Source organism: Hyaena hyaena, unplaced genomic scaffold, assembly GCF_003009895.1.
Source record: "Hyaena hyaena isolate Hyena2069 unplaced genomic scaffold, ASM300989v1 scaffold_289, whole genome shotgun sequence".
Classification (NCBI taxonomy): Eukaryota; Metazoa; Chordata; class Mammalia; order Carnivora; family Hyaenidae; genus Hyaena; species Hyaena hyaena.
In genome coordinates, this window is record NW_024080920.1 from 692,828 (window position 1) to 711,756 (window position 18,929).

An 18,929-nucleotide genomic window follows, 5' to 3' on the forward strand; every position below is an offset into this window, starting at 1 on the left:
GTCCCCCTCTTTCCATGCCTCTCCCCATTGCACACTCTGTTTCTCCCTCTCTCAAAAATAAATAAACCCTAACAAAAAGAAAAAAAGAAAAGAGTCTATATCTTGTTTACTGATATTTTCCTTCTGGTAATATAACAGATAGAAACTTAGCATGTCTGATTCCATAATGCTTCTATTTCCTTTGCTGCTATGATCTATAGCTTAGAAACTTCTGCTTAGCCCTGCACATAGGCATGTTATAGCTAAAATTTGCCAAAACTGCTTTTTACCCAAAATCGACCTCACCCAAGGAGATAAGGAAGTACATACAGAAATGACTATGCCATATTTAAGATTTACAGGAATAACATGTCCAGATTCCTGTATACAAAGATCAGCTGACCAAGGACAAAGAAGTCACATGACTTTTCATGGGGTACCTGAATGGCTCAATCGATTGAGCTTCCAACTTCAGCTCAGGTCATGATTTCAGTTTATGGGTTCAAGCCCTACATTGGGTTCACTGCTGTCAGTGCAGAGCCCACTCCAGATCCTCTGTCCCCCCCTCTCTCTCTGCCCCACCCCTGCTCATAAGCACCCTTTCTCTCAAAAATAATAAACGTTGAAAAAAAAGAAGTTACATGACTTTTCTCAGATGTCTACAGACATCAGTCACAACTTTTGACTTCAACATCCACCTCCCCACTTCTCCTTTTAACTAACATAAAAGGAGCTTGAATTTCATACTGAAGGGAGATGGCTCTTTGGGACAATAGTCCTCCATCTTCTCAGTTTGCTGGTATTCGAAGTAAACTTGCTTTCCTTACCCTAACATCTTGCTTTTCAACTTACTAGCCTGTCATGCAGCAAGCAAAATGAACTCGGACTCAGTTAAAGTAGGTGTACTTTTCCATTTTAGGTAATCTTTTTTCAAATTTCTAATTGACTCATTTATTTATTTTTTAAACTTTGCATTTAAAACAATTTTTTAAAGTTTATTTTTTCAGTCATCTCTACTCCCAATGTGGGGCTTGAACTCATGATCACAAGATTAAGAGTAATATGCCTATTCAACCAGGCATCCCTAAACTTTCCATTTATTTTTTTTAAGACTTTCTTTATTTTTAAGTAATTTCTACACCCAGCGTGAGGCCTAAACTTACAACCCCAAGATCAAGAGTCACATACTCCACCAACTGAGCCAGTCAGGCACCCCAAATTTTCCATTTTTAAATAATCTTAGATTTATGTAAGTTAGAAGATAATACAGAGGGGTGCCTGGGTGGCTCAGTCAATTAAGCTTCCCACTCTTGATTTTGGCTCAGGTCATGATCTCACAGTTCATGAGTTCAAGCCCCACATTGGGCTCCATGCAGACAGTGCAGAGCCTCCTTGGGATTCTCTCTCTCTCTCTCTCTCTCTCTCTCCGTTTCTCTTTCTCTCTCAAAATACATAAATAAACTTAAAAAGAAAAAAGATAATATAGAGAATTTCTGTATACTCTTCACCTACCTTCCCTTAAGGTTAACATTTTACATAACTATGGTATGTTTATCAAAACTAAGAAACTAACATTGATACTATATTATTAATTTTATTCAGATTTCCTCATTTTCATGACTAATGTCTTTTTCATATTCAGAGTCCAATCCAAAATACCACATGACATATAGTTATCAACTCTCTTTAGTCTCCTTCAATCATTGACTGTTTCTCAGTCTTTCCTTGTCTTTCATGACCTTGGCACTTCTGTTTTTTTGTTTGCTTTTGTGTTTGTTTTGTTTTGTTTTGTTTTTTGAGCTAGAGAGAGAGGGTGCAAGTGAGTGAGAGGGAGAGAAAGAGAAAGAGAGAGAAGCAGGGCTCATCCAAGTGGGGCTCAAGCTCACCTGATGTGGAACTCGAATTCATGAACCATGAGATCATAACATGAGCCAAAGCCAGATGCTTAACTGACTGATCCACCCAGGCAACCAACCTTGGCATTTTTGAAGAGTATTGGACAAGTATGTTGTATAATGTCTAGAATGTCCCTCAATTTAGATTTTTTTCTGAGATTTTCTCATTATTAAACTAGAGTTACAGATTTTTGGGAAGAATGCCACAGAGGTGAAGTGTCCTTTATATCACATCACGTGGAGGAGTATATAATGTCAATATGACTTAATGTTATTGAAGTTAACCTTAATCATTTAATTAAGGTGGTTACTGCCAGGTTTCTCTACTGTAAAATTATATTTTTCCTTTTCCATGTTCTATGCATTAGAAATGAGTCACTAAGTCCAGCCTACTCTCAAGGAAAGGGAAATTAATCTCCACCTCCTAGAGGGAGGAGTATCAAAGAATTTATGCTCATTTTTTTTTTTAATGTGAGAGAGAGAGAGTTGGGGAGGGGCAGAGGGTGAGAGAGAGAGAGAGAGAGAGAGAGAGAGAGAGAATCTTAAGCAGGCTCCACACTCAGTGCTGAGCTCAATGCTGGGCTTGATCCCAAGATGCTGGGATCATGACCTAAGCTGAAACCAAGAGCCAGATGCTCACATGAGCCACTCAGATGCCCTAAAAGAACAATCTTTAAAAATTTTCTTTAACATAAGTATGCATTAGATCTTCAAAGGAATAAAAGAGAATAAGAAACTGTATAAAGTATAAAAAAGAATAAAACATTATGAAATGAAAACAGGCAAAAATAAAATACAAACAGGTATATACAAAAATCAATCAATCTGAAGACATATGTTAAAACTATCACAGTAACTAGGACATCTGGGTAGCTCAGTCAATTAAGTGTCTGACTCTTAATCTCGGCTCAGGTTATGATCTCACAGTTTTTGAGTTCTAACCCACATCTGGCTCTGCACTGATGATGTGGAGCCTGCTTGGGATTCTGTCTCTCCTTTTCTCTGCCCCTCCCCAGCTTGTGTGCCCAGGAGAATCCCTGCTTGGAATTTTCTCTCTCTCTCTCTTTCTCTCTCTCTCTCCCTTTGGCCCCTCTCCCTCGCTGGCGTGCTCTCTCTCTCAAAAAAATTTTTTTTGTTTGTTCTTTTACTTTCCTTTATCTGGGATGAATTATTCTCCTGATTATGGAGTTTTTGGTGAGGGGGCATCTGAGCATCTGATTTTTCTACAATGAGTTCTACTAAAGAGTTTAGGAAATTTACTTGCAAACTCATTTTGGAATGGGAAGTTTTGCTGCTTTGTTTTATTTTGTTTTGTTTTTCTTCTCATTGCTCCCACTCCTCCTTCTGGAGAGTTAAAGAACTCCAGTCCCAGGCAGGAGAGGGCAGCAGTTTGTTTCAGCTCTTTTCCTCACCTTAGTCCCTGGTTTTTAGCACTGAGACTGGTTCCTGTTCACTGCTTTGGAGCACTTCTAATGATGGCATGGTCTTTCCTGTGACCAGTCACCATCCAGGAGCCTACCAAGAGTCACCTCATTGAGACCAAAAACACTGTGGGGCACCTGGCTGTCAAGAAAGTCAAGAAAGGATATGATTTTTTTTAAGTTTATTTATTTTTGAAGAGACAGAATGTGAGCAGGGGAGGGGCAGAGAGAGAGAGGGAGACACAGAATCCAAACCAGGCTCCAGGCTCTGAGCTGTCATAGCCTGATGTGGGGCTTGAACTCACAAACACAAGATCATGACCAGAGCCAAAGTCAGATGCTTAACCGACTGAGCCACCCAGGTGCCCTGAGGATATGATTCTTGATCTCAGGGCTATGAGTTCAAGCTCCACAGTTAGGTATAGAGATTACTTTAAAAAAAAAAAAAAAAGAAAAGAAAGAAAGAAAGAAAAAAGAAAAAAGACACTGCTACCATCCAGGAAATCCCAAGGGATTCAGAAACTGTTAGGAACTAGAGTCAAAGACCGAATATTATAAGAAAATATATTCCTCATGCTTCTATCACTTAGGAACTTACAAAGGTTTTAGGAGCTATGTGCTAGGAAGCAGGGACAGAGACCAAATAAATATATTTTCTATTATCTCATACAATTACTTTGCTATATATATATATATATATAATCATGGTGTACACCTTAAGCTTACACAGTGTTTTATGTCAATTATATCTCAATAAAGTGGAAAAAAATTTGATTATACAATCAGTTGAATCAAGTAAGTTGAATCCACACATCTGGCTCTGCACTGATGATGTGGAGTCTGCAAGTAAGTAAAGGATATGATCCTTCATCATGTGGGTAGGCCTTATCCAACCAGTTGAAAGGCTTCAAGAGCAAACAGGTATTCTTGAGGAAGAAGAAATCCTGCTTCAAGACCACAACACCAGCTCTTGCCTGAGAGTTCCCAGCCTGCCCTACCAGTTTTAGATTTGCCAGCCTCCACAATCATGTAAGTCAATTCTTTGGAATAAATTTCTCCTTCTCTCTCTCTCTCCCTCTCTCTCTCTCTCATTCTCTGTCTCTATCTCTATCTCTCTGATACATATGTATATGTATCATATCTCTGATATGTATATATCAGAAGGGTTTATGTATATCCTTCTAGAGAACCCTACCTGATAACAGACTAAAATCTAACAATAATAAAATAATTAATAAATTATGGTGGGGTGCCTGGGTCTCTCAGTCGGTTAAGCATCTGACTTCGGGTCAGGTCATGATCTCGGTTCGTGGGTTTGAGCCCCACGTCGGGCTCTGTGCTGACATCTAGCTCAGAGCCTGGAGGCTGTTTCAGATTCTGTATCTCCCTCTCTTTCTGACCTTCCCCTGCTCATGCTGTCTCTCTCTCTCTCTCTTTCTCAGAAATAAATAAAACGTTAAAAAATAATAAAAAATAAAAGTTAAAAAAATAAAAATAAATTATGGTATATTCTTTTATTGGACTGTTTTTCAGCATTAAAAATCATGTTTTCAAAAGAAATATAAATAACATAAAGACATTTTCAAAATATTATGTTAAGTTAAAGCAATGGAAGACATTAAATCTGAAATTTTATTTTAAAAAAAAGAAACACACCCATAGATGGAAGAAATTATATTCCTTCCATTATATACACACATAATGAAGGAATATCACAAAAGCCTTTGTTGCATTTCTTTCTTTTTTTTTTAATGTTTATTTTTATTTGAGAGAGACAGTGCAAGCAGGGGAGGGGCAGGGAGAAGGAGACATAGGATTTGAAACATGCTCTGCGCTGACAGCAGAGAGGCCCATGTGGGCTCAAACTCATGACAAGATCATGAACTGAACTGAAGTCAGATGCTCAAATGACTGAGCCACCCCAGGTGCCCCTCTTTTTTTTTTTTTTTAATTTAATGTTTTATTTATTTATTTCTGAGAGGGAGAGAAAGCATGAGCAGGGGAGGGTCAGAGAAAGGGAGACACAGAATCTGAAGCAGGCTCCAGGTTCTGGGCTAGCTGTCAGCATAGAGCCCGACTTGGGGCTCAAACCCATGAACTGTGAGATCATGACCTGACCTGAAGTCGGATGCTTAACCGACTGAGCCACCCAGGAGCCCCACCAGGTGCCCCTCTTAATAATGGTCTTAAGAATATTTTCTGGGGGTGGGGCGCCTGGGTGGCTTAGTCGGTTAAGCTTCCGACTTTCTCTTAGGTCATGATCTCGCGGTTCGTGGGTTCGAGCCCCGCGTCGGGCTCTGTGCTGACTGCCAGCTCAGAGCCTGGAGCCTGTTTCAGTCTGTGACTCCCTGTCTCTCTGACCCTCCCCTGCTCACGCTGTCTCTCTCTCTCTCTCCTAGAAATAAATAAAACATTTAAAGAAAAAAAGAATATTTTCTGGGGGCACCTGGGCGGCTCAGTCGGTTAAGCGTCCAACTTCGGCTCAGATCATGATCTCACAGTCCATGGGATAGAGCTCCACGTCATACTCTGCGTTGACAGCTCAGAGACTGGAGCCTGCTTCAGATTCTTTGTCTCCCTCTCTCTCTCTGCCCCTCCCCTGCTCGCTCTCTGTCTCTCAAAATAAAATAAAGACATAAAAAATTTTTTAAAAAATATTTTCTGGACATTTGTTATTGATGCTATTAGAACAAAAATGTTATTCTATAATTGCCTAATGATAAGAAAATCTTTGTTCCACTTTATAAGCCATGTTATTTTTCTATCATTCGTTGATACCTGTTTGTTTTTATGCTAAGATTGCCTTATATTTGAGTCAATAGATATCACTGGTATAAAGTTCTTCAACAAAATTCCTAGATAACATACTCCTAAAATTCTTATATTTCACAATTAGGTATTTGTGGAAAGCATGAAGGAAATAGAATGACACCATAAGATATATATTTCAATTAGCTATTTTTTCTAGCTTTTTCCAAATAAATTGCTTGAGCTTATAGGGGCACCTGGCTGGCTCAGTTGCGGCTCTTGATCTCAAGGTTGTGAGTTCAAGCGGCATGTTGGGTATGGAGCCTAATAAAAAAAAAAATTACTTGAGCTTGTAAGCAGAAAAGTTTCATCTGTTCCTTTCATTTTTCATCTTACCGAAGTTTCAAATGAAAGTAAGATTGTTTAAGAGGCAGGAGGCAGGAGTCAAAAACCAAGGAAATTGATCATTTACAAACTGTATAATCAGTTCCTGAATGACTAGAAATTGTATGTTCTTTTTTTTATTTTTTTAATGTTTTTATTTTTAATTTATTTCTGAGAGAGAGGGAGAGACAGCATGAGCAGGGGAGGGTCAGAGAGAGAGGGAGACACAGAATCTGAAACAGGCTCCTGGCTCTGAGCTAGCCATTAGCACGGAGCCCGATGCAGGGCTTGAATCCACGAACTGTGAGATCGTGATCTGAGCCGAAGTCGGACGCCCAACCAACTGAGCCACCCAGGCGCCCCTAGAAATTGTATGTTCTTAACACAACATCTATCAGTGTGCCCCAAATTATACATAAAATATAGAAATAGAATTTCTGCTCTCAAAGTAGTTGATTCTCTGAATAGTTCAGGTTCTGAATAAAGAAAAAAATATGAGAGTATTAGGAAAATGCTAAAATAAATACCACTTGCAACTTCAACTGGACCCAGATATTTAATGCGGCAGAATTGAAAATAACCTGGAGCAAAGGTCCTGGGTTCCAGTCCTCACTCATCCCCTCTCTGACTTTTTTGGCTTCAGTTTTCTGTAAAAGTATGAGTTTAATGAGATGAGCTTTTTCTATAGCATCTTCCACCTTTAGTAATCTATGCCCCAGGATCTGAAAAGTACTTCCACAGTGGGTGAAATAATTATCATTCACATGCCTTAGAGACCTCTAACATCTTTGAACCATCAGAGAGAAGTTATTGAGTGCTTACCATCTGTCTCTGTTCATGTTCTTATGTCCTCCAGGTCTCTCCTTGCTGTTTTTCTTTGTTATGGTTTATATGAATTAAAATCCCAAATCCTTTCTCCTAACAGAAATGTTTTCCTCTTTGCTAGCCTTTGCTAGCAAGGATAGTTAATTAGCTCCAACACATTAAGGGCAGAGTCATATAGGGAATTGTGGCAACATCTGCTTTGTTTGTTCCAAGGACTTTGTGCAAATAAACAGGAGGAATTTGTTACTAAGCATGTATAACATAACTCAATTTGTCCAAAGTATTGTATATTACTTTATTGTTATTTAATATTCCTGGCAAGACCAAGCCAGGTATAAGATAAGCAGGTCCTGGGTCCTCTGCCCACTGAAGGGCCTCCTTCCGCACATCATATTGTGAAGGAATGGTTACAAGGGTGGGAGTGAAGAAGAATGGAACTGTTGGGGTTTTAATTTAAAGCTATAAAACAGTCTGAAATTATCTTTAAAAAGAGCAATATGTGGGGCACCTGGGTGGCTCAGTTGGTTCAGCGCCCACTCCTGGTTTTGGCTCAGGTCATGATCTCATGGTTTCGTGTGTTCAAGCCCTATGTCAGGCTATGTGCACAGAGCTTGCTTGGGATTCTCTCTCTCCCTCTCTCTCTGTCCCCTTCCCCCTGCTCATGCTGTATCTGTCTCTCTAAAAAAAAAAAAACTTAAAAAAAAGAGCAATATGTAAGGATATACAGATACAGGTACAATCACATACTGAATAAAGCTAGATCATACATCAAGATGTAAACAGTAGATATCTGGAAGATGGAATTATGGGTAATTTTTGGGTTTTGTATCTTTTCTTTCCTTGATTTCCAACTTTCTACTTCGAGCACATATTACTTTTTAATTAGAAAAAAAAGTTATTTTAGGGGCACCTGGGTAGGTCAGTTGGCTAAGTGTCCAATTCTTGGTTTTGGCTCATGTCATGATCCCATGGTTTGGGGGATGGAGCTCCTTATCAGGCTCAGTGCTGACAATGCAGAACCTTCTTGGGATTCTCTCTCTCCCTCTCTCTTTGCCTTCCTCCATCTCTTTCAAAAATAAATTAAAAACTTTTTAAAAAAGCAAAAAGTTATTTTAAATAAGTAAATGGATTTATCAAGGTTTTAGGTACAAATTATTGCTGCATTAGTCTCACAGTTACTTCCCTATACCTATTGTTAAGCCTACTGTGAACATGCTTATAGGACTTGTAAAACATATATTTGACTTACCCTTTGTTCAGTCATTCAACATGTAAGGAGTATATAAAATGTGCTAGGTGCCTTCCCAAACACTAAGGATTTGGAGATAAATAAGGGTATATACTCTACTGTCAAGTAGCTCTCAAGCTAGTGGGACAGACATGAAAACAGATCATCACTGGGGTGCCTGGCTGGCTTAGTTGAGAGAGACGGTGACTCTTGATCTTAGGATCATGAGTTCAAGCCCCACATTGGGCATAGAGATTAGTTAAAAATAAAATCTTAAAAAAAAAAAAACAGATCATAACAATACTGTGTGATAAATTATCCATGAAAAAGTCCCATGAGGGCACAGAGGAAGAGCATCTGAGCAAGTTTGCAAAATGAGCAATGGTAGGAAGGGACCAGTCACAGAAAAGATCATGCTTGAATCCAAGAAATTATTTACTAAGAATGAACGATTCTTATTACATGCTGGAATGAGTGTACAAACAAGGGACACTTTTTAATCTTGGAAGTTTCAAAACGCATTCATTCATTACTTTATCCATTTATTCAACACATATTTGTTGAATGTTAACATGTGCATGTAGAGGCCATTTTTAGGCAAAGCAGCTTGAGTGATGGAATGTAGAAAAGGCCACAGGAACCCCTGGCTGAATACAGACAGGACCACCAAGAGACCCACCTCAAAATATCCATAGGTCCTAACTAGCAAATGGGCTACTTACAACTAGCCACAGTTACCAAAAAAGGGAAGATTCCAGACCTCAGCATACATCTTTCCCCTTTAAGAACAGCCCCCATGCATGTCTCTTTGCAGACAGCATCTTGTCTGCTGCCTCCCCACTTCTTCCTTGAGGTGTATTCAATAAAATTCTATCTCCTTTGTTCTGCCTCAGGTGAATTCTTTCACCTCCCACACCACCAGCTTCTACCTTATCTCACCCCACATTTGGAGGCTCCCATCCGATCAAGAGACACCCCATACAGACACCACGGTGAACTCAGGCACTAGAGATAACAATGATAGCAAAGACATCCATAGTCCTTACTCTCAAGCAGTTTACATTCTAGTGGGGATGACAGACATTAATCAAAAAATCCTACAAATACATGTAAAATTCTAACTGTGATAAGTGCTGCAAAGGAAAAACATACAATACTTTGAAATTGAATAATGGAGGTGGGGGATCACAACTAATCAAGGAGCCCAGGGAACACTTTCCTAAGGCAGTAATGTTTCAACTGAGATCTGAAGGATGACTAAGTACTACAACAGTAAAGAGGAATAGAAAGAGTAAATCAAATGGAGATAAAAGCTGTGCTCAGGCCCTGTGGTAAGAGGGAACATGTTGGTTGGATTGAAAAAGGGTAAGTATGGTTGGAGCTGAGAAAGGAGGAGAAATATGGTAAGAGATGTGGCTGGAGTCAAGTTAGGAGGCAGATCATGCAGGATCTCATGGGTCAGATTAAGCACTTTATTTTTATCCAAAGATCAAGAGGAAGACACTGAAGAAAGTAGAGGTGACCATGGGGAAAGTTTGATCAAATTCGCATTAAAAAAAGAACTATCTGCAGAGTGCAAAACACAAAAGAGGTCAGAATAGATGCATGTGGTCCATCTTTGAGATCTTCACAAATGGTGCAATCAATAGGTGACAGGGCACCTAGCTGGCTCAGTCAGTTGTGCATGTGACTTGTTTTTTGTTTTATGATTTGGCGGGGGGGGGGCGGGTGCCTGGGTGGCTCAGTCTGTTAAGTGTCTGACTCTTGGTTTAAACTCAGGTTGGGGCGCCTGGGTGGCTTAGTCGGTTAAGCGTCCGACTTTTGCTTAGGTCATGATCTCGCGGTTCGTGGGGTCGAGCCCCGCGTCGGGCTCTGTGCTGACTGCCAGCTCAGAGCCTGGAGCCTGTTTCAGAGTCTGTGTCTCCCTCTCTCTCTGACCCTCCCCTGCTCATGCTGTCTCTCTCTCTCTCTCTCTCTCTCCTAGAAATAAATAAAAATATTAAAAAAAAAAAAAGCTCAGGTTGTGATCTCACAGTTCGTGAGCCCCACATCAGGCTCTGTGCTGACAGTGTGGAGCCTGCTTGGGATTCTCTCTCTCTCCCTCTCTGCCTCTCCCCTGTTCATGCTGTCTCTGTCTCTTTCAAAATAAAGAAATAAACTTTATTTTTTAAAAAATTTTTAATGTTTTATTTATTTCTGACAGAGAGAGAGAGAGAGAGACAGCATGAACAAGGGAAGATCAGAGAGAGAAGGAGACACAGAATCAGAAGCAGGCTCCAGGCTCTGAGCTGTCAGCACAGAGCCCGACACGGGGCTGGAACTCACGAACCGGGTGATCATGACCTGAGCCGAAGTCGGACGCTTAACTGACTGAGCCACCCAGGCGCTCCTAAAGAAATAAACTTTAAAAATAAAATTTATTTTATTTTATTTTTAAAAAGTTTTAATGTTTATTTTTTATAGGAATAGAGCAAAACAAGGAAGGGGAAGAGAGAAAGGGAGACAGAATCTGAAGCCGGCTCCAGGCTCTGAGCTGTCAGCACAGAGCCTGATGCAGCTTGAACTTATGAAGTGCGAGATCATGCCCTGAGCTGAAGTTGGACACTCAACTGACTGAGCCACCCAGGCACCCCGCAAAAGATTTTATTTTTAAATAATCTACCCAACCTGGGGCTTGAACTTACAACCCTGAGATCAATAATCATATGCTCCACAGATTGAACCAGCCAGCCAGACACCCCAATGTGCATATGACTCTTAATCTTGGGGTAGTGAGTTCAAGGCCTGCGTTGGGCATAGAGCTTACTTTAAAAAAAGTAAATAGGGATGTCTAGGTGTCTCAGTCGGTTAAGCATCGGGTTATTAATTTCAGCTCAGATCATGATCTCACAGCTCATGATTTCACGCTCCCTCTGCCCTGCCCTTTCCTCTCCCCTCCCCAATTCATGCAGTTGCAGTCTTTCTCTCTCAAAAAGCCAAAAAATTTTTAAAAATTAAATTATTTTAAAAATTAATAAATAAATCGGTAGTGATGTTAATAAATGTGATTTAATTTTGTTTTGTTGAGAGAGTGCACAGCAGGGGAGGGACAGAGGGAGAGAAAGAAATTTTTTTTTTAGTTTTTTTAATGGTTTTATTTTTGAGAGACAGAGAGCTAAAGCATGAGCAGAGAAGGGGCAGAGAGAGAAAAGGAGACACAGAATCCCAAGCAGCCTCCAGGCTCTGAACTGTCAGCACAGAGCCTAAGGAGGGGCCCAAACTCACAAACTGTGAGATCATGCCCTGGGCCAAAGTTGGATGCTTAAACAACTGAGCTACCCGGGTGCCCAGGGAGAAAGAGACTCCTAAGCAGGCACCACACTGAGCATGGAGCCCAACTCTGGGCTTGATCTTACACTCTGGGCTCAATCTCATCATGACTATGAGATCATGACCTGTGCAAAAATCGAGAGTTAGATGTTTAAGTGACTGAGCCACCCAGGTACTCCAATAAATATAATTTAAAAAATAGAAAACAGACTTGGACTAGGGTAGTGGGGAGATGTGAATTGACTCAAAATATTTAGAAGGCAAAATAAATAGGATTTGATGATGGAATAGATGTGTGAGTGTGTGTGAGGAGAGGTTAAAAGAATTGGGAGAGACAAAGGTGATTCTCATGTTTCATATGTCTGGAGAACATTTTTGTTTTGTTTGCAGAGCTGAGAGGTGAATTCAGTATCCTCTCAGATTAATTTCAGCATAGGGTTATGGTTTTTATTTTTTATTTCTTAAATTTTTATTTATTTGAGAAAGAGGAAACGTGCGTGTACACACAGTGGGAAAGGGGCAGACAGAGAATCCTAAGCAGGCTCCACACCGTTAGCACAAAGCCCGATCGATGCAGGGTTCACACCCACGAACCGTGAGATCACGACCCGAGCTGAAACAAGAGTCAGACGTTCAACCAGCTGAGCCAGCCAGGTGCCCCAGGTTGTGTGTGTGTGTGTGTGTGTGTGTGTGTGTGTGTGTGTGTTTAAGTTTATTTATTTCAAGTGACAGAGAGAGCACGAGCACAGCAGGGGTAGAGAGGGGAGAATTCCAAGCAGGCTCTGTGCTGTCAGAGAAGAGCCTGACAGCAGACTTGAACCCACAAAACTGCAACATCATGACCTGAGCCAAAATCAGTCACCCCCCAGGTTGTGGTTTTTAAATTTTCCTTCTTTCTAGCCTGATTGTCTCTTTAAAAATACAAGGGAAGAAATCAGGTGAAAAAATTTTGAATGCTTATATCTTTGTATTGAGGTATACTTAATATAAACTGCATAAATCTTTTTTTATTTATTTATTTATTTATTTTTTAAATTTTTTTTTTAAATGTTTTATTTATTTCTAGGAGAGAGATAGAGACAGCATGAGCAGGGGAGGGTCAGAGAGAGAGGGAGTCACAGACTGAAACAGGCTCCAGGCTCTGAGCTGGCAGTCAGCACAGAGCCCGATGCGGGGCTCGAACCCACGAACCGCGAGATCATGACCCAAGCGAAAGTCGGACGCTTAACCGACTAAGCCGCCCAGGCGCCCCTTTATTTATTTTTTTAAAATGTTTTATTTATTTCTAGGAGAGAGAGACACCGTGAGCAGGGGAGGGTCAGAGAGAGAGGGAGTCACAGACTCTGAAACAGGACCCAGGCCCTGGGCTGGCAGTCAGCACAGAGCCCGACGCGGGGCTCGAACCCACGAACCGAGAGATCATGACCTAAGCGAAAGTCGGACGCTTAACTGACTAAGCCACCCAGGCGCACCTGCATAAATCTTTTTTTAATGTTTATTCATTTTTGACAGAGAGATCGCACGCATGCACACACACAAATGGGGGAGGGGGAGAAAGAGAGAGAGGGAGACACATAATTCAAAGCAGCTCCAGGCTCTGAGCTGTTAGCATGGAGCCTGACACAGGGCTTGAACCCACAGACTGTGAGGTCATGACCTGAGCTGAGTTGGCCACTTAACAAACTGAGCCACCAAGACTCCCCTAACCTGTATAAATCTTAAATGTACAGCTTGTTGAAATTTTACATATGTGTACACTAGTGTAATCATCACCGAGATCAAGATATAGACGTTTCCAGAGCACCTGGTTGGCTCAGCAGGTGGAACATGCAACTCTTGATCTTGAGGTTGTAGATTCGGGAGCCCCACATTGGGTGTAGAGATTATTTAAAAATAAAATCTTAAAAATTTATATATTTATATATATAAATTTCTTGCATACCAGAAACCTCCTTGGGTTCTCTTCGCAGTTAGTAACCACCAAGAACAGTGACTACTCTTTTATTATGAAATTGTAATATAATATGTATTTGGTCTTTGTCCTGATTCCTGGCACAAGAGCTTCTAAAACTCTTGTAATTTTCTAAGTGATAATGGTAGAAGCACATCTTTTGTCATTTTTAATAAGTCCCTCTCAACCATACCTGAGTTTATATTAATGGGATGACTCAGGATGATTTCTTAGCTTCAGGATGGGGGCTGATTGCCAGAGGAACCAACCATGTAATTACAGGTATGGAACTTTCAGTCCTATCCCCTACCCTCTGAGAAGGGGAGGATTATTGATTGAGTCAAGGTTAATGATTTAATCAAACATGCCTTCATAATGGAGCCTCCGTACAAACCCGAAACTATGGGGTTCGGAGAGCTTCCAAGTTGGTGAATATATCCACATATCATGAGGGCAGTGTACCCCATGCTCCACAAGGAGAGAAGCTCCTGTGTTCAGAACCCTTGCCGACCTCACTCCCTGTCCGTCTTCATTTACCTCTTCACTTGTATCTTTTTTTTTTATTTTTTTAATGTTTTATTTATTTTTGAGACAGATATAGAGACAGCATGAGCAGGGGAGGGTCAGAGAGAGAGGGAGACACAGAATCCGAAACAGCTTCCAGGCTCTGAGCTAGCTGTCAGCACAGAGCCCAATGCGGGGTTCGAACCCAGAAACCGTGAGATCATGACCTGAGCCGAAGTTGGACGCTTAACCGACTGAGCCGCCCAGGCGCCCCCATTTGTATCTTTTATAATATCCTTTATAATAAGTTGATAATATATTTATTTTCCTGAGTTCCATGAGCTATTATAGCAAATTATCAACCCTGATTAGGAGGTCATGGAAACCCCCAATTTATCTACTGATTGACATTTGAACTATTTCCCATTTGTGGCTGTTATGAATAAAGCTATGAGTACTCTCATGCCTTGTGGTGGATGTAAACACTCATTTCTGTTGTTACAACCAGAAGTATTTCTGGATCATAAGGTACACATACTTAGCTTATACCAAGTAGTGTCATAGATTTTTGTCCAAATTGTACCAATTTACATGCGCACTAGCAACGTATGAGAGTACCAGTCATTCTACCTCACCAATCCTTGGTATCATCAGTCTTTATTTTTTAAGCTTACTTATTTTGGGGGAGACAGCACAAGCAGGGGAGGAGCAGAGAGAGAGGGGGGACAGAGGATCTGAAGCAGGCTCTGTGGTGACAGCAGTGAGTCACCCAGGTGCCCTGGTATCATCAGTTTTTTAAAAGCAACTGTGGACTTTTAAACTTTCAGGTGAATCTTTATTCCACAGAAATTGTGAGCTCTCTTGGGAGGTGCGTTTGGGGATAGCTCCTGAGATGTCAAGATGAAGTGCACCAACTTTGAGGATGAGCCTGCAGCCTCTGATATTCGCAGAGGATACCAGGATCCAAGTGCTGCCCAGCATGAGTCTAGAGATTCTCAAAAGAATTCCAGACTCTTGCCCAATGGGCACCTGGGTCATCAAGGGCATTGTGAGGCAAGACAGAACTGCAGCAATCGGCTCAAAAAGAAAGCTGAACCACTTCATTCTGTTCATGTCTCTGAAGGGATAGGCCTGACCAATAAGATGGGGCTGCCTTTTCCAAGGTGGCACTAGAGAGTAGTAGCAGTGCCCACTGGGATGGCAGAGGACCTTGTCTCAATCATTTGTTTCAGCTTGGAAAACAAATCCAAATCTTGTAGGCAGAACCTCAGATGGGTCAACAGAGCTCCGTGGAGGTATGAAGGCTGAAGAGACCAGCAGGTAACTGGGCACTATAGCCCGAAGCCAGTCAACCCCAAGCAAGAGCAACCTGCTTCCTCAAGGGTTTCTTTGCCCGAGGAAAAGTGGAAGCCAGCACTCAAATTCCTACAGCATCTTCTGAAAATGGAGGCAAGGGTGATCCTGAAGAAGCCCCCTTACCTAACTGACAAGCAAAACGGCCACTCTACTGTGTGGTTCAGAATTTCACCCAATATGCCTTCATAGAGATGCAGGCAATGGTGGTCTCTTGTTCCTGTCCTCAATTTAGGAGACGTAAGAAACGTAAATTAAGGCGTGAGGCCTATTTCATAAAGCACAAAGACCGTGTGGCCGGCAGGTCGAGGGAATCTAAATGGAGGCGAGGTTGTAGCTTGAGGGAAAGATGACTGAGGGGCTGTTGCAGTTTGGGCAGGGGAGAAGCGGGAGAGGTAGTCAGCAGGGAATCTGGAGACTGAGTGGAGAATGAAGCCTCAGGACTCCCCAGGAGTGGGAAGGCGGGCAGAGGACCAGGGAGCGGCTTGGGCTGGTCGTGCTAGGCAGGGCAAGTACTCTGCAGAAGGAAAGTCGGGGCACGCCGGCCGAACTCCACCTTGCGAGGGTGGGGGAAGGAGGTCCTGCCTCCTCGCACAGAGTCCAGCCCTTGGTGCTGGAGCTCCGTTTGGGATAGGTTCGGAGAAAGTGCGGCGCTCGAAAGGAGATAACCAGTGGCGGCTGCCCAGTAAAGGCGTGTGCTGAGAGGGACTCCTCCTCCGAGCCGGGTTAGTTGGCTTCACTTCCGGGTGCCTGCGGATGAGTAGGCGGGGGTCCAAGGTCGGCGGCCAGAACGCAGATTGCTTTGACCCCAGGTCTTCCACCTCCAGCGGCGCTCTGACGACCGTTGGAAATGCGCGGGCGGCAGCAAAACGACAGCCGCGAACTTACCACTTGCAGACCCTAAACCCCACCCGTGAAGGCCAGCCGGCGTCTCCGTGGCGACATGCTGCGAAGTGCGGCTGCGCAAGGGTGACGGAGCGAGGGCGAAGGGGAGGGGGTGTTTTGGTTCTAGCCGCTCGCCGTCCTTTCAGACTTGTTCTTCTGAAAGGTTCTCGTTTCTTCCTCCCCTGCCCCTTCCCTTTCCCTTTCCCTTTCCCGGCCCCGGTCCTCCCTCCCTCCTTTCCCTTCTGCCTGCCTCCCTGGGTCCGGGCCATTTTCCGGTGTCAGGCGCCTTGCAGTGCGTGGCCCAGGGGCCCAGTATATGACCCGCCGTCTTGCTAACCCTCGCTACCCCCGCCCCATGTGGCTGCGGGGCCGCTGCGGCGCTGCCCACTATGGCCCGGAAAGCAGTTAGCAGGAAGCGGAAAGCACCCGCCTCGCCAGGAGCTGGGAGCGACGCTCAGTGCCCGCAGGTGAGGGCTGGGAGAGGCCGGGACCGGGGTTACATTGCCGAAGCACCTAGAGGAGGATAGGGTCCTAAGAGCAGAGAACTGGAACCCGGGACCAAGGTCTGTAGTCAGAGGTAGGGCAAGAGCGGGGGCTCCAGCCTGTGTGGTAAGGGCTGGGCCACCAGGAATTCGTAGGAGAGCAGAAAGGCCAGAGAGATGAGGAGCTAAAGGGAAACTTGGAAACGGCATACTCCACACAAGACCTGCAGCCAAGAGTGGGGCTTGAGGGGAAACTAGAATCTTGGCTTTGGAGGAAGGGAAACCGTCGTCGACTGGAATCAGGAACAAAACCTCACAGAAGGTACGAGGAGGGAGAGTGAAGTCCACCTCCCTGGTGGGGTGGGAGGGCCGGGGAGCAGAAATGATTGCGACCTTTATATGGGAAGGAGTCTCCCTCTGGCTACCTCAAGCTCTGACGTGGGTTTTTTGGTTCTTGGACCGTTGTAAAAAAACAGCACTTTTCACGTATCATCCTTATGCCTTCCTCTTTGAAGGAGAAGACCTTTGTTGGACGCGTATTCGGACTCTGATTTCCCGTGCCTCCTACCTCGTTAGTGTTTGATTTTTCGAATTCTTCAACTGCCTGGAGCGCGGCACAGGGAGGTGGCCCTTGATAGTGCATCCCTGGAAGGTGTAGGACCCCAGTCTGTCCCTAGTTGCACTTTCCATGCTCCGTGGGGAGTACAGACTGAGAGAGAGAAGGGGACTAGGTAGAGATGCAGCCCAGGTCGGTATAGTAATTATTTGGCCCCTCATTCCCTTCCCTGTCAAGTACAGTTTTAGGGGATTTGAATCCTTCACTCCTAAAAGGCCTAGTAGACCTTTTGACCTCTTTTCTGCTTCCACTCCTTTGTCTTTCAGCCCTTGTTTCGCATAGATTTGACTATGAGCATCATCTTTTCAATGTTGGAAGAGTTAAATTGGACTTTTTGTATTAAAATACCTGTTCTGTTGTATGTAAATCCTGTAGGATGAGTTCTTGGTGATTTCTCTGATACAGGAAGACCCCTCCTTCTGAACGAAGGTAGCCAAAGCCCTAATTTCTAATGTTGCTTTACACAGTTTGGCTGGGATCACTCACTTCACAAAAGGAAAAGACTCCCCCCAGTGAAGAGATCCTTAGTGTACTACCTGAAGAACCGAGAAGTCAGGCTTCAGAATGAAACCAGCTATTCTCGAGTGTTGCATGGCTATGCAGCACAGCAACTTCCCAGTCTCCTGAAGGAGAGAGAATTTCATCTTGGGACCCTTAATAAAGTGTTTGCATCTCAGTGGCTAAATCATAGGCAAGTGGTGTGTGGCACAAAATGCAACACGGTAAGTGACTGGGGTAAGTGAACCTTACCATAGGTCTTGCTCTAGAACCTCTCACTGCTCACTTTGCTCATCAGTTTCTTTTGGGAGGCGATTGCCTTATTCTGCTTTCCATTCCCTCCTATCTGTTGTTAACTTCTGCCTCTCTTTCTGTCCCTTTTCCCACTTCCTCACTTATTTGCTGATAAATCTTCAGAGGAGCCTGTGGGGCTCAAACCCACGAACCGTGAGATCATGACCTGAGCCCAAGTTGGACACTCAACTGACTGAGCCACCCAGGTGCCCCTAAATATTTTTATATATGCCTTTAGCCTGGCAGATAAGACCTAGGTTTCCACTATTATGTATCCCAGATGATGCCCTGAGCATCATTCTTTCCTAAATATTTCCTCTGCGATCCTCTGACTTAAAAAGCAACATAAAAAGTTAAAAAAAAACAACAACTAGAAGCAGTGGAACAGCCGTATGGTGATAATGAATGCAAAGCTTTTTCCAGTGCTTTTTGTATTTCTTGGGACTCTACTCTGTTTCAAAGTAAGGAAAATAAAACAATCTTTGGATGATAAGTGAATATTTGGGGGAAGAAGAGTTTGTGTTGGAGTCTCAATAATAAATTAAGTTTTGATGTAT

The 18,929-nt window shown here is 42.9% G+C and overlaps 1 protein-coding gene across 3 annotated transcripts in view; it reads left to right on the top strand.

Moving 5' to 3' along the window:
- Window positions 1-15,274: 15,274 nt before the first annotated feature.
- DCAF12 (DDB1 and CUL4 associated factor 12) overlaps window positions 15,275-18,929 on the top strand; it is a 50,034-nt gene continuing 46,379 nt past the window's right edge. Inside the window, exons 1-2 of one of the 3 annotated variants that reach the window (XM_039247079.1) lie at window positions 15,275-15,539; window positions 18,048-18,302. In XM_039247079.1, coding sequence (XP_039103010.1) covers window positions 15,516-15,539; window positions 18,048-18,302 — 279 coding nt within the window. In that variant the 5' untranslated portion in view covers window positions 15,275-15,515. Of the gene's footprint in view, window positions 15,540-16,385; window positions 16,950-18,047; window positions 18,303-18,929 lie in introns of those variants that run through there. The other 2 variants (XM_039247080.1, XM_039247078.1) reach the window with 2 other exon arrangements.